Source organism: Chelon labrosus (genome assembly GCF_963514085.1).
Source record: "Chelon labrosus genome assembly, chromosome: 18".
NCBI classification, from domain to species: Eukaryota; Metazoa; Chordata; class Actinopteri; order Mugiliformes; family Mugilidae; genus Chelon; species Chelon labrosus.
Genome location: NC_140351.1, coordinates 20,471,084 through 20,484,929, shown reverse-complemented (window position 1 = coordinate 20,484,929; position 13,846 = coordinate 20,471,084). Strand labels below are relative to the sequence as shown.

The 13,846-nt window shown below is 43.2% G+C and overlaps 2 protein-coding genes across 2 annotated transcripts in view; one reads left to right on the top strand and one right to left on the bottom strand.

The window, feature by feature from the left end:
- jph1a (junctophilin 1a) overlaps nucleotides 1-6,414 on the bottom strand; it is a 30,247-nt gene extending 23,833 nt beyond the window's left edge. The window contains exons 1-3 of the mRNA XM_084566016.1: nucleotides 6,369-6,414; nucleotides 5,749-6,248; nucleotides 2,686-3,454 (exon numbers count right to left, since the gene is read on the bottom strand). Coding sequence (XP_084422142.1) covers nucleotides 2,686-3,454; nucleotides 5,749-6,127 — 1,148 coding nt within the window. The 5' untranslated portion in view covers nucleotides 6,128-6,248; nucleotides 6,369-6,414. The remainder of the gene's footprint in view (nucleotides 1-2,685; nucleotides 3,455-5,748; nucleotides 6,249-6,368) is intronic.
- A 2,575-nt stretch (nucleotides 6,415-8,989) lies between these two features.
- Nucleotides 8,990-12,921, top strand: gdap1 (ganglioside induced differentiation associated protein 1). Its single transcript, XM_084566445.1, has 5 exons — nucleotides 8,990-9,176; nucleotides 9,622-9,795; nucleotides 10,259-10,353; nucleotides 11,440-11,554; nucleotides 11,725-12,921. Exons 1-5 carry the CDS (start codon nucleotides 9,071-9,073, stop codon nucleotides 12,075-12,077), a joined length of 843 nt encoding a protein of 280 aa, XP_084422571.1. The 5' UTR covers nucleotides 8,990-9,070; the 3' UTR covers nucleotides 12,078-12,921.
- Nucleotides 12,922-13,846: the final 925 nt, after the last annotated feature.

The window sequence follows — 13,846 nt, the reverse complement described above, 5'->3', positions numbered from 1 at the left end:
TAAGTAGGAGGCCTAGGAGGTATTACTGTGAGTGAAAATAAGATGATGATGATTATTAATAATACTAAATATCTAACTGAATGCTGCTAGTTTAGCCTTAAATATGAGAGAAAGACATTTGAATAAAACAACTACCACAAGAATCCCATTATTTTGTTCTTCGATTGATAACATCAGTTGTCTGTCACCAAGTCTAGAGAGAGCGCCACCAGCAGGAGTCGGGATCCTCATGCTATTGGACCAGTAAGCTGAGCTAGGAGGCTAAAAGGATGAGAATAAGCTAGAAGTTAAAGCACTTAACAGCCAGTCTCCTTTGGTACTACTGTAGAGTTTTACCTGTCGTTTTATAGGACACCAGAGGGAGGAAATGTGCTAATGTGGTCTTTTTTTCTGTAATGTTAGTTAACTGTCAACTGGAAATGTTTGCCTACGGCCCCGATAGACTCTCGCCTTTGTCAGATGGCAAGCTGATGTGCAACAATTACGGTTTATTATACTGCGTGTAGTACGCTGACAAACTGCTGACTTAGAGAGAACCGCTGATCTGTAACAAAAACGATTTATGGGAGAAGCATCATGACTCGGTAAACTTTTCAGTCACTTATCTCAGCTCACAGGCCTCAAATACAACCACACCGCGCAAACACACACACACCCATATGTGCATGGACAAACTGGAAGAGATGTGTGCAGAAGGCCATTTAGCAGAGATAAGGGCTGCACAACAACTGTGAATGACGGACACAGAAGTCCACCCCGCTCCATCGCACTAGCTCTCTATCGACTGGCCGGTCACGAGCATGAGGTCATCAGCTCCACCCCAGAGGCTGATGGGATAGCTCTTCTTTACAGTAACCCACAGGGGAGGGGCGGGGTGTGTCCTCTCTATGGCCTTTTTATGCTGCTCTTCTTTCATTTCTGTCCACTCCGGACTCCTCAGGAACCTCTTGCTCAGCACATCCGCAGCTTCTCCAATCTTATTCAATTAGCGTTCATCCTCTGGCTTTCTCTCCGCAATCCATTTTACTCTCCGTTTCCTCTGCCAGTGCTCTGCTATCTCCATCCCATCATTCCCTGTGGATGCACTCTGTACGCTCCACATTCAAAGACAGAGAGTCATGTGACTGGAGCCGGATCGATACGAGTGCATCTTTTGCCATGCACTGTACTGTATAATGAGACTTACATAACACTGCTTACAACTGTGGCAGTGTGCAGTTCTGGCGGTTTCTAACAAAACTGCACAATGGAAAAGAAAAAAAAAAATCTATCTTTGTTTTTGTGAGGAGAAAAGAAGAGCTAGTTTTGAGACTTCAAACGGCGCATGATGGAGCGCCACATACCATCCAGTAATCCGACCGCTCGCTTCAGTACAGAGGACCTTGTTTGCTGCCATAAACACTTTGCATCAGCTCGAAATGCTTTTACTGTCGTTGCTTTAGCGCCATGCGTCGGGTCACGCGTTTCCTCCTGCAAATTGTTGCTCCGATACCCCGACCAAACTGGACGTCAGGCGGCTCTTTCTTTGATCCGTCTTCTCTTTCCTCGGTGGCTTTGGCTGACACGGATGAAGACCCGCGATATATCAGGGGCCTTATCTGCCGTGCAAACAGTGTGCATGAGTTTTAATAGGAGCCATGTTAAATCCACCTTGTGTAATCTGTATCTTATATCCTTCAAATGAAGCGGAATAAAGTGTTTTCCCTTTCCGCTCGTTGGAGAAGAGTTATTGTGTCATAAAAGAATGTCTGGGTATAATAATAATAATAAAGCCATGTTCCTCATGACTGGGTTTAGATTTGAGTCAAAATACTCATAGTTTTAATATTGGCTGCATGCATTTTATTTTTATTGGTGAAACTATACCGTACAGATGTTGAAATAATGACACCGTTAAATTGTGGAGACGTAAAGTTAAGTTATTTGATTGTCTGACTTATAGCTACAGAGATTTGAGTTTTTATGAATGCTCGCTAATATGTTTTCGTACGTTCATGTGCACTTCAGGAAAGAGCGGGGGGAAAAAAAACAAAACAAACACGACTGCTGGGAAACCTTTTCGCAGCTCGCACTCATCCACTTAGTCTAGAGTCTAATAATTCCCTGATGCAATGAAACCAGAGGATGTCACCGCGATGCTGCATACCCTGAACTGTGTCCCAGTAGGAGGGAAGGCTTTAAATGAAAAGGTCACGTCTCATCCACCTGTTAAAGAGCAGATGCCGCATCAGAGCAATACTTGGCAGGAGGAGCCGGTATCGTTATTGGGCACACGAGACGCACTTGGCGTGGGCGCAGGTATGGCTATACCGCTCATGCACATGGACTCAAAGACACACATACGACGCACATGCACACATACAAGAAGCCTGACCCCTCTCCCTGGGAATGAAAGACACGGGCAGAGAATAGAAACAGAACCTTTTCCAGGGATGATCGCACTGGTTACACAAAAGCTTTGACTGTTGATGATGTATAAAGGTCAGCGCTGTTGTCATGGGACTCCGCTTACACAAGACCGTGCCTTCAATCTGACAATATTTGTCAAACAGGCCACTGCTGTGACTCTTCTGTGGTGGAAATAAGCGCCTGAGGATGTTGGCCCTGTCTTCTTTTTTGTGTTTATACAGTATACACCCACACACACCACACAGGGGGATGAATGGACACACATGAACATGTTACCTGGAAGCTGCTATTTCCACTTTACTCCTCGCAATGGCTGCAGCCCTCTGAGCCCCCTCCACAGCTCGATCTACCTTCTCTTTGGTTTTAGGGTTCTTAAGAGGGATCAGCTGCTTTCTTATTCCACGCACCAGCACGTTATTTTTGTACTTCCCTTCTTCTTTGGTGCCATCTGGGAAAATCGTGCACCCGTAACCATGGCGCTTGTTGTTAAGCCATTCTCCTTCATACTTCATCCCGTTGGATCTCTCTGAAACACCAAATCCATTGCGCTTGTCATTCTTCCACTCGCCCATGTAGGTCTCAGTTGTGGTGGCATCCACATGGTCCTCCAGAGGTAGGTCCTCATCTGGCAGCTCGCCGTCACCGATGGATATGGTAGAGTTGGCGTCGCTGGAACTGATGCGGCTCATGGTGGCATCGCTTCTCGCGGAGCTGCGCTTGCTGGAGATTGAGGTCCGAGAGTCAGACTTGCGCAGCTGTCGGAGGCTGCCGAAGAGGGAGCCCCGGCGGAACAGGCCCTTCTTCTTGCCGGTGACGACCTCGGTGTCAGAGTGGAAGTTGAGGACGAAGCCGCCGCGGCTGCCTGTCGGCGTGTCTACAGGGGAGGAGAGGTCCTGGAGGACTGTGCCGTTGCTCTGCTCGGAGCGCAGGGATGCCAGGGATGTACGGAGAGGAGAGCGGATGACAGTGGCCATGCCATAGGGAACACTCTGACGCACGCCGTAGCCGTGTCGCATCCCACCCATCCATTGGCCTTGATAGGTACCTGAGGGAAAGATAGACATGGATCAGTCAATTAGAGCCATGTTTGCTCCCATAAAGCAGCGGTTCCTTCACGTGTCACCTTATGACCCCTTTAAATGAGGCAGTCTGCTTTTCTTGTCACATGTTTCATATGTCAATAATCTATGAGCAGTTCCACTTAAGATACATCATTTCCTCTCAAATCATTCCATTTGAATCATTTTTTGATGTAAAAGCCCAAATAAAAAAGCTAAAATCATTTATTCATCACATTGGCACTCATTTCCTAGGAAACATTCTCCCATTTATTCATCAGTTCCAGGAAGGAACATTGGCCATGAGGCACAGTCCAGGGTGGTCCAAATTATTTTAAGAAGCAAGTGTATATAGAAAGTGCTGCTCGTGTGTAAAAGCCTTTCCAGAAAGAAAACGGGACGGTTTTTCAAATCCAAATAAGCTGATAGAGCATAAAAGCCCAGCAAAAAGTCTGTTGAGTGGTTTCCACAAACTATGTAAATAAAAAAATAAAGTGCTCCTTTATTTGGTCTGTAGGGGAATATGTGGACCAACGCTAATGATAATGTCAGATTACATGCATGTCTGAAAGGATTATCCTGTTTTACAAAAGCCAAACTACAGCGAGTTTGTACTTATGAGTACAAGAAGGCTTCCTCTGCTGTATACCTATGCTCAGATATTCTCTATATCAGCATTAATTCCTTGAACCAGCATTGCGCACGGGCACACTGAGGAGCTATGCAGTAGGGTGCAGGCTATGTAAGCTAATGAAATGTTTTCTCTCCTTCCAGTCATATCTGGGACTGTGAGCATATCTAACTCAATCACAAAGATTTGATTAAGGTACTGATACAAAGGATCACCGGGGATGAATGCGAATCACTTAGCCTGGAGACTATTTTCAGGCGGCCCCTAACTCCCCCACTGACAGTAGGCGCATTCGCCACCATCCGTTTGTCCGTGACAGCAGGGAATTGCTATGAGTCACATAATGAGAAGAATACTTCATTAATCCCATTTGGTGCTGCTGAGCCCAATGAGCATGTGCCGGCCTACTGTAGCTTCTTCGTAGCGTCACATTACAAACCTGATCCTAATAATGAGAAGGGCCTGTTAATCCACTTCTTGAATCTCATGCACTTGCACAATAAAAGAAGCCATAGTGGTCACATTCTATCAGAGAACGATACACTCGCCTGTGGGAGGAATTTAGATGGATAAACAGTGTGAGATTAACAGGCTGGCTCGGGCGCTGCGGTTCAATTTGGTGACCCTGCAGATCAAGTTATCAGGATGCTGCAGGGTCAGACGGCCAGATGTTTTGTAGATCCTCTGGGATCAGCTGATTCCCCAAGCCCGGCCCATCCGTAACCATCATATGTGAGGAATTTATTCTGCACCATAAGGCAATCGGTTAGAGGAGATGATGCCCACAAATCACCCAAAGACTGGGGTGTTTTATTAAGAGACAGGGTTGGATGTAATACACACGGGGCAAACAGAACACTTGTTTTTTAAGCTGCCTGAGCGGCCTTTATATAAACTCAATCTGTGAACACGCCGGCGATTAGTGAGATCAGAGCTCTGAGAGGGGTCTAACTGACCTCTCACTTTAAGCAAGTCCAAGAGTTCCATGTGCGAGACTGAGCTGAGGCTGAACACATGGGTGATTGATCACTTCATAGAGTAGAAGTGACTATATTAAACTACAAAACTGCTTTGTGAGTTCTCTAGACACTTGCACACACTGCTACTAAATTTAGCACCTCCATCTGTATTAAACTACCTCAACTTCATTTAAAACTCCAGCATGTGCACCCTTTAAGACATGTGTGAATATTCAGGTGTGGAAATGATAAAGAAGTTGTTGATCGCCTGGCTATAATTTGCTTCAAATGGACAGGTGTTGCTTAGATTTACAATCTCCTTCTCCGGGAGGTATGGCGCCTCTTAGGAGGAGTCACTCTCCTCCCACTGTCATATGAGGAGCAACCGGTAGTTACCAAATGAGGCGTGCTTTGGAATAAAACACAAACCACCCACCTTCTTAAACGGTGTCCAAAAAGCTACCCGAGCAAAAACTGAGATTTGGGGGCAAATAGTGATGCGCAGTGCGGAATCTCTGCTTCAAATCAGTTCATATCAGACAGAGATTCGCGCACTGATGTATTAACGTTAGCCTCTATCTCAGTTTGAGTCTGAGCATCCTACACACAAGCTACATAACACATCACCAGTCGCAGCTGTTAAAGTGACACACACAAACACTTTGGCATACTCGTCCAACCCGGTCCTTACCTCCATCGCCGTAGGTTTCGATCCCATATCCATCCTGCAGCCCGTTGCTCCAGGTGCCGTCGTATCTGGCAGGTGTGTTGTGGCTTTGCCGGATGCCGTATCGCCCCTTAAAACCATGACTCCACTCTCCTCGGTAGATCCACTTTCCTTTATTCTCCACGCCGAGCCCGTGGCGCTTCCCCTGGGACCAGTAGCCCTTGTAGGTATTCCCGCTGGGCCAGGTGTACACCCCTACTACCTCAAAACCGTGCGACCAGGACCCGGCGTACTCGCCTTGGCCCTTGGGTCCGGTGCAGATGCCGTGTCCGTGGGCTTTGCCATCCTCCCACCCCCCGCAGTAAGTGCCACCGTCGTCGAAGTCAAACCTTCCGCCCGTCATTCAGATATAGGCTGAAAATAAAGCCGATCGTGCGCTGCTGCAGACTCAGGCGTCTCCGGGACCGAGGTTGGGGGATCCAGGACCGGTGGTGTGATGAAAGGATGAGCCAACAAGATGATGACTAAAGGGGCGAAAAACAGGAGGGTGAGGAGAATGGACGGGCACCGGCAGACACCGACATGTTATACAAAAGGCATGCGTAATGGTAAGTGTAAAGGTATGAATGGTGGGCGTCATTTACCGGAGGCGCACGCCGGATTCTCCGTTGTGTGTTGCTCGTCTCCCCCCTCTCACCCACTGATCACAGAGGGAGAGAGAGAGGCGTCGAGACCCTGCTGAAGAAAGGCACCGGGCCAATCGCAACGTCACGCCACAGGGACCTCCCACTCTCTCTCCCTCTCTCCCTCTCTTTCTCCCTCTCTCCACACCTCCGCCTCGACCGCGCCAAAGAATAAGGCACCTCCATATCAAAGCCAAACTTTTCCTTTGAAAGACACAGGTGCACATTTCCACAGTATTTCTATTAAAACCCACCTCATTGTGTTTGTCCGTGGACACCAGTAGTAAGTTTATATTTGGTATTAATGTCCGTGTTATATAAGAATATTATATGGCCTATTTTTAAAGGCTTGTTAATATTACAGCTGTTTATGAGTTCACAGTCGCACAGTTAACGTTCACAGTGTGTTTCCTGACTACTTTAGTTGATCTGCCAGCACATCTCTTGAAATTACAGCCTACAGGTTCACAGTGTATGAGAAAGATTTTAATCATTAATAATGAGACCAGTGCATCAGTTAGATGATCACAATGGAAATAAATCCGTTTAAACAACTTTAACTGTTAAAATAAATAAATAAAATATTATCACGGTAATTACGTGACAGCAACACTATGTTCATGTATATCACCACGTTTGTACTGAGGCTAAAAGTACAGCTTGACAGCAAACCTACATTTTAAAATAGGAAACAGCGACCTCTGCTGGAGGAAGGCGTTAATTGCATGGCAAATAAGTATTACAATAAATAGTAAATATTGATCTGTGCAGTCCTAATGCGTTTTAATATATTTGATATATAATGTATTCCTATTTAACGCATTTTAAATTCCATTTAAACCGTAATTATTATTCTCCCCAGCAGTGGTGTGTATGTAAGCTTTATGCAGGATAGTGATGGTTAGCTGGTTTAATAGAATATTTGAATACACATCGGTTACTACCAGTTACAGGCTACTACTAACGGAGGGATCAAAAACAACAAGATAAAAGGAAAGAGAAGAAGAAATAAGCATGAACACATGAAGACAAGAGCAAAAAATTGGGTTGTTTTAAATGCACCACAAAATGCAACAATAGCAAATGTGAGTTTATTAAAAATAAAAGAAGGTTGCATTTAAAAATTATAGCAACACGTATATAAAAAAATAAGTTACACTCCGAGCCAGCGGGGGGAGTACTTTGCCGAACGCGATGTTCTGCCCTCCCTTGTCCCCTAAAACACTAACAGATAAAATGGCGTCCGAAGTCAGCCAAGAATCCCAAGATGAGAAAGCAGCTCTCGTAGAGGCGGACCCAGAACAGGACGTGCATCGTGGCACGGTGGCGAAACGGTCCAAACTAACGCTGTATCACTGGACGCAGTCTTTCAATTCTCAGAAGGTGAGTCCAGCCCCGTTATTGCTTCAGCACCACAGCTCAGTGGACAGCTCCCCATCACAGGTTCAATTAGAGATCAGTGAAATGGATCTGCTGCTGCTGCTGCTGTGGACGCTTTAACCTTTACATGACCAACTGATACAACTAATAAGACACAGTATTCATCTAAGGAACACTGGTTTGTTTACATTTTTAGCCTAGCAGTATTTATTAGGCTATGCTAACGGTTCAGCTCAGCACCTCAATTTAAATAATAGATTTGACTTTATAATGGTTCAAATGAATTCAGCAGCTTTATCTTTGCTACAGACATTGGCATTCCTTCCAGTCTTTCTTATTTGTACTTAATTCCCATGACACTCGCATACTGTATGTAGAGTTAGGTCCACACCTGTTTGGACGCTGATATATTTTTTGTCATTTTGTCTGTTTACCTAAACATATCCGAGCTACGCAATGAATATGGATTTAAAGTGCAGACTCCCGGCTTGAATTTTGAGCTTGTTCGCATTCTAATTGGAGGAAGGATTTGAAAATTACTGAGCATTTTTAGCCTCAGTCCCTATTTTCAGGGGCTTCAAAGTGAACACCTGACTCAAAAGCTCTTTCATGGATGGATGGGACATTACTTTATTATTTCTTCATTAGTCAAGAATGATATCTGCAATTGGAAGCTGTTGCTGTGAACTCACATGTGTCCAAAGGAGCACTTCCACCTTATTTTTTTACAAAAAGCTTGACATCATCCAACCAAGTGAAAAACAATCTTCAGGGGGTAGGCATATCATTATCATTAAGACTTCACATTTTTGAACAAGATGAAAATCAGATCAACTTGTACATGAATGACAGCTTCATCTGTAAAACACGATGGAGGTGTTGTGATGCACAATCATCCATGGCCTTTTGCCCATATTCAATATACAACAGCAACTTGTATATTGTTTTGTTGAACAGCTCAAAAAAACTTGTAAATGTCTGCACATTTATGGATGATACTGATCTAACTGTAAATTATTTCTTGTGATTTTCAATGAAAAGCAACACAATAATCCTTATATAATTGAACCTATAAGCCGCTAGAGAGTAAGTAAAGAATCAATGTTTCTAAATAGTTGTGTTATGATATTTTGAAAGTCCTATAGTGTAAGCAAATACATTTATAGATTAATGGACTAAGTCATTTGTGTTTTCAGGTGCGCCTGGCCATAGCAGAGAAAGGTTTGCGCTGTGAGGAGTATGATGTGAGCCTGCCGCTCAGCGAACACAACGAACCGTGGTTCATGCACCTGAATCCCACTGGTGAGGTGCCCGTCCTCGTCCACGATGACAACGTCATCTGTGACCCGACGCAGATCATGGACTACCTGGAGCAGAACTTCAGTGATGGTGAGATAAATGAAGCCATCTTTTACAGACACCCAGCAGCAAACTATATCATAGCAGAGCTGGAGGTCAGCTCCTTAGAACAAATTTCTTCATTTAGTTTGTTTTATGTTTCAGACTTGTTGTTTTTTTTTTTCAGTGGTTTTGTTTGGTTTGTAATTTTCTCTTGGTTTGCATCAATCCATAATAGCTTTGTTCTAATGGTCTGCATCCAATCGACTTAAAAGGAGGGAAAAACCTGGTAAGCATGGAGCTGCTTAAGCTGATACCTGAAAGTGTTCGTACATAAATCTTACATAAAACTATAACTTCTCCGCATTTGTCCCCCTCAAGTGTGTAGTGTACAATCACCTGTAGTATTACCAGGACTCTAGAAACCTTTTACCTTCACCTTTTGTTTCATTTGGAGAGATGAGGACTCTCTTTTTAAAGGCTTGTTTGTCTCCAGAGGGAACTCCCAAACTGGTTCCTGAAGAAGGCAGTCCATACTACGTCAGAGTGCAGCACTACAGAGAGCTGTTGGACTCACTGCAGATGGACGCCTACACCCATGGCTGCATCCTCCACCCGGAGATCACTGTGGACTCCCACATCCCAGCATATGCTGCCACATGCATACGAAGTAAGACATGCTGTATAAGGAAATTATTATGTCTGCATCAAATGGAAACATGTTGAACAACTCCCTAATTACTTTCTGCTCTAATTTCTGCATGGAACTGTTAATTGCTTTTAACACATTTTCTCCTTTGAAAAAAAAGAGATTGATCTCAGCGGGTCTCTTCCTGGTTAAATTAAAAATCCACAGCAGTTTAAACTCGACTTCTTACAAAATCATACTACTAGTATTGAATGTCAACAATGTACAGATTTGTCTGTGGTATTCTGCTTACAGTCATGGATGTGGAACTTTATTTTGGCAATTAAGGTCACATTTTAAGTGCTTTAGTGACTGGGAAATTGAAAGGTCACCTGTTCTGTGGATTAAACTGTACTTTTACAGTAACACGTTTATATAAAATGACAGAATCCACTGTGTGCCTTATCGTGTCTAATATGCTTCCATGTTTGTTTCCATGTGACAGCACAAATTGGAAACACACAAACCGAGCTGAAGAAACTGGCAGAGCAGAACCCAGAGCTTAAAGATGCTTATGTGGCAAAACAGAGGCGCTTGAAAGTAAGTAGCCCAGGCTAGCAGAGTAAACTAGTTTGAGCTGCATCCAAATTCACCACCTTATTCACTCATTTACCACTCCCTAACAGACAATCTACTGACGTTCTGTCAGTAGTTAACTGTGATTTCAAACATTGACTCATTTTGGCATCTGACTGATCTCATTACACTACTTTTTCATCGTAGGATTATTCAGGGCATCATTCAGTTAATTAACTCCTTTGATCAAAACAAAGACTATATATAAAGGCTCCAAATGAAGATGAGGCCTTTGGCCTCCATATCCACATACAATGGCCTTCAGTTAGGCCAACAGAAGGAAGTGGGGATGTGTCATCCATCTTTATATACTGTCTATGGCTCATGGACACCCAAATAAAATGGCAGACAGCCAATGTAGTATGCTATATAAAAATATGGAGTGGCTTTTGGACGTAGCCACAAGCTAAATCAAGAGTCAGCTAAATTGAGAGAGCAATCAACGGCTAGCTAGCTAGATTCTATAGCCATGGCTAGCTTATGTGAGAGCCATATTTACATAGTAACTTCCAGCAAATAGAAGGTTTGTATGTAATAAAAGCATTTCCTTGGTAAAGTATTTTTGTTATTCTGCATACTGTAGCTAACTGAGAGGGAAGCTAATCCAGCCATGCTGGCTATCTTAGCAGTAACTACCAGAATTACACAGAGCTTTTGATTCAGTGGAGTTCTTGTGATTTGGTTTATGTATTCCATTTAAATATTTGTATTTATTTAAATGTAATACATTACATGTTAACTTGTATGCAACAATATTTAAATTTATGTTTTATATTGATTTCGTAGATGGACAAGTGGACACCTAGCACAACAGGCAAACTGTGGCTTCTTAATCATTATTTTTTAGTAGATATGTGATATAGGTTTCATGGCGTCTACTTAATTGGCCCAAAAAAGCATACAATGACAGTATTACTGACAGCAACTATTCCATGCAGTTTTGTGGCCAGCCAGAACATTTTATAGACTTCTTTGATTGATTCTTTTTCTACAATGTGTAATATAAGTTAAGGTTTACTATGCATTTATATTGTGCAAATGTTTCTGTAGTCCAAGTTGTTTGACCATGACAACATGAAGTACCTGAAGAAGCTTCTGGATGAACTGGATAGTGTGATGGACCAAGTGGAGACAGAACTACAGAGGAGGGTGGAGGAAACACCAGGTAGCCATTACTGCTTGTCACTTAGCAACCACTGTACTATTAACAGACACACAGTGTTAGAAATAACACTATTTTTAGTTGGTGACTCATTCTAATCAGTCAAGTGTGATGGCAGTATCACCGTGAATATCACGTTATCTCCTTCCTTCTATATTTTCTTCCACTCATAGAGGAAGGCAGCCAGTCCTGGCTCTGTGGGGAGTTCTTCAGCATGGCCGACGTCTCTCTGGCAGTCACCTTACACCGATTAAAGTTCCTAGGCCTCTCCCGCCGCTACTGGGGCAACGGTAACCGTGTCAATGTGGAAACATACTACGAGCGCGTGGTGGAGCGCCCGGCCTTCAGGAGAGTGCTGGGTCACGTCAACAACATCCTGATCTCTGCCGTGCTTCCCGTGGCGTTTCGTGTGGCCAGGAAGAATGCACCAGTTATAGTTGGCACCACGCTGGTGATAGGCATTCTGGGAGGAGCTACGTACCTCGCCTTCCTTTACATGAAGAAGAGGCTGACTGCCTTCAGCTGAGGGACAGGGTGGTGGTTCGGGACTGAACAAGAAGTTTAAACACTCTAAAGTTACACATAGAATAATATGACCAATTAATAAACATCAGTGATATAACTGAGGTGATTTCTGTGTTGCTGGTAGCTCAAAATGCACTTTTATCCACCTTTAATAAGTTTCTGCTGCATTATACGCCAAAGGACTCACTTAAAGGACCATGCTCATGCTCTTGCGTGATCAATCACATGTAACTTACCTGGTTTGAACATATTCGCAAGCTTTGTCAGCACGTATGCCATCATATATGTATACAAACCTAGGTGGCCTGAAAGAGATAATGAAAATATGATTGCTTTGTGAATTGGAAGGGCTGTGAAAGTTTCAAGTTTAAATGGACAGATTGTTTTCACAGTCTTTATGTGCACCATTCCTCTCTGGAAACCCTCAGAATGTAAGAATCTATAAACACTATAAACAAGTACATTCTCACACTGTACTGGAATTGATTAAAACAACACCGTCGAGAAGACTAGACATTCATAAATCTTACATGAAAGATAAATTGACTAAACTGTGCAAAAACGCTTATATGGTCAATAAAGAAATCTTTATGTCTACTTACGATGTCAAATAGGGTTTGCCTAATGTGTGCTTTTCATTTGCCGTTTCACTGACGTCAATATTTGCATGTTAGCATACTGGAAGCCCACAGACTGCTTCCTCTGACCCTGTTTGAATGTTCTGATCTGCCCTGCAGTAACATTACGTGAAAAGCTGTTCCTGCATTTAACAGAAACTAATTTACTGTGCAGGTATCCTAAGTCATAACATCTGCGCACATTACAATAACAATAGTTGAATGAATATGTTTACAGTCTGATTTACATATGCAGACCATCTGTCTGAAATTAAACTGCTCCCAAACACTCTCCAGAGTCTCCTGTCATTTAAATGTATTCAAGAACTGAATTAAAAATTCAGCTTTAATTTCTTAAAATATCATATCATACATAAACATTTGGGCAACCTCTAAAAGAAAGAACCGCTCACGTTTCTCAGAGCGCTGCATGTAAGTCAACATCAACAGAAATCTGCTTGCCCTGTCAAAAGCAAGCTCAAGGCCAGCGCTTGACATTAAACATATGCTCAGCTGTGACTTAAACTCCTCCTCACGTGAGCTCACCCTCACACAAAGTAGACACATGTTGGACCTTCCAACAAAATCTGGCCTTTGTTTTCACTATTCAAGAGGCCACGTAGTGCTGCTGTCAAAGAAACGCCTCACACGTGTTCAGGCCGCATGAGAGTTGAGATGTCAAAATACCGTGAGCTCGCACTGGGAGTGTGTGCGCCAGCTCTTCAAACTCATACTCCGACAAAAGGCAACCAATGACACTGTTTATGCTCCAGGGTTGTATCACACGGGTTCCCTCTGAATGTCAAAAGTCGCACATAATGTGATTATATTCATTCTATTGTGCTGAAGAAAGGCTGGTAGATCCATGATCACTGTACAAAAACAATTTTATTTCACTAATAAGGGCTACAAAGTACAAACAGATATTATGTGTGTTAAACTGTAATCAAGAGCAATAATAATCATTTAATAAGGTAATATAAAAGTAAAATTTAGACATTATTTTGCATCTTGATGAGAAAGAAGCAAGCACGCATATTCACCACTAGAGGGCAGTGTTTCCCCAGACAACGCTCATATCTGTTAGAATTATGGGAGTAGAACGTTCACAGCATCACTCACAGAGAAGTAAACTTCTGTATGAACCTGAACC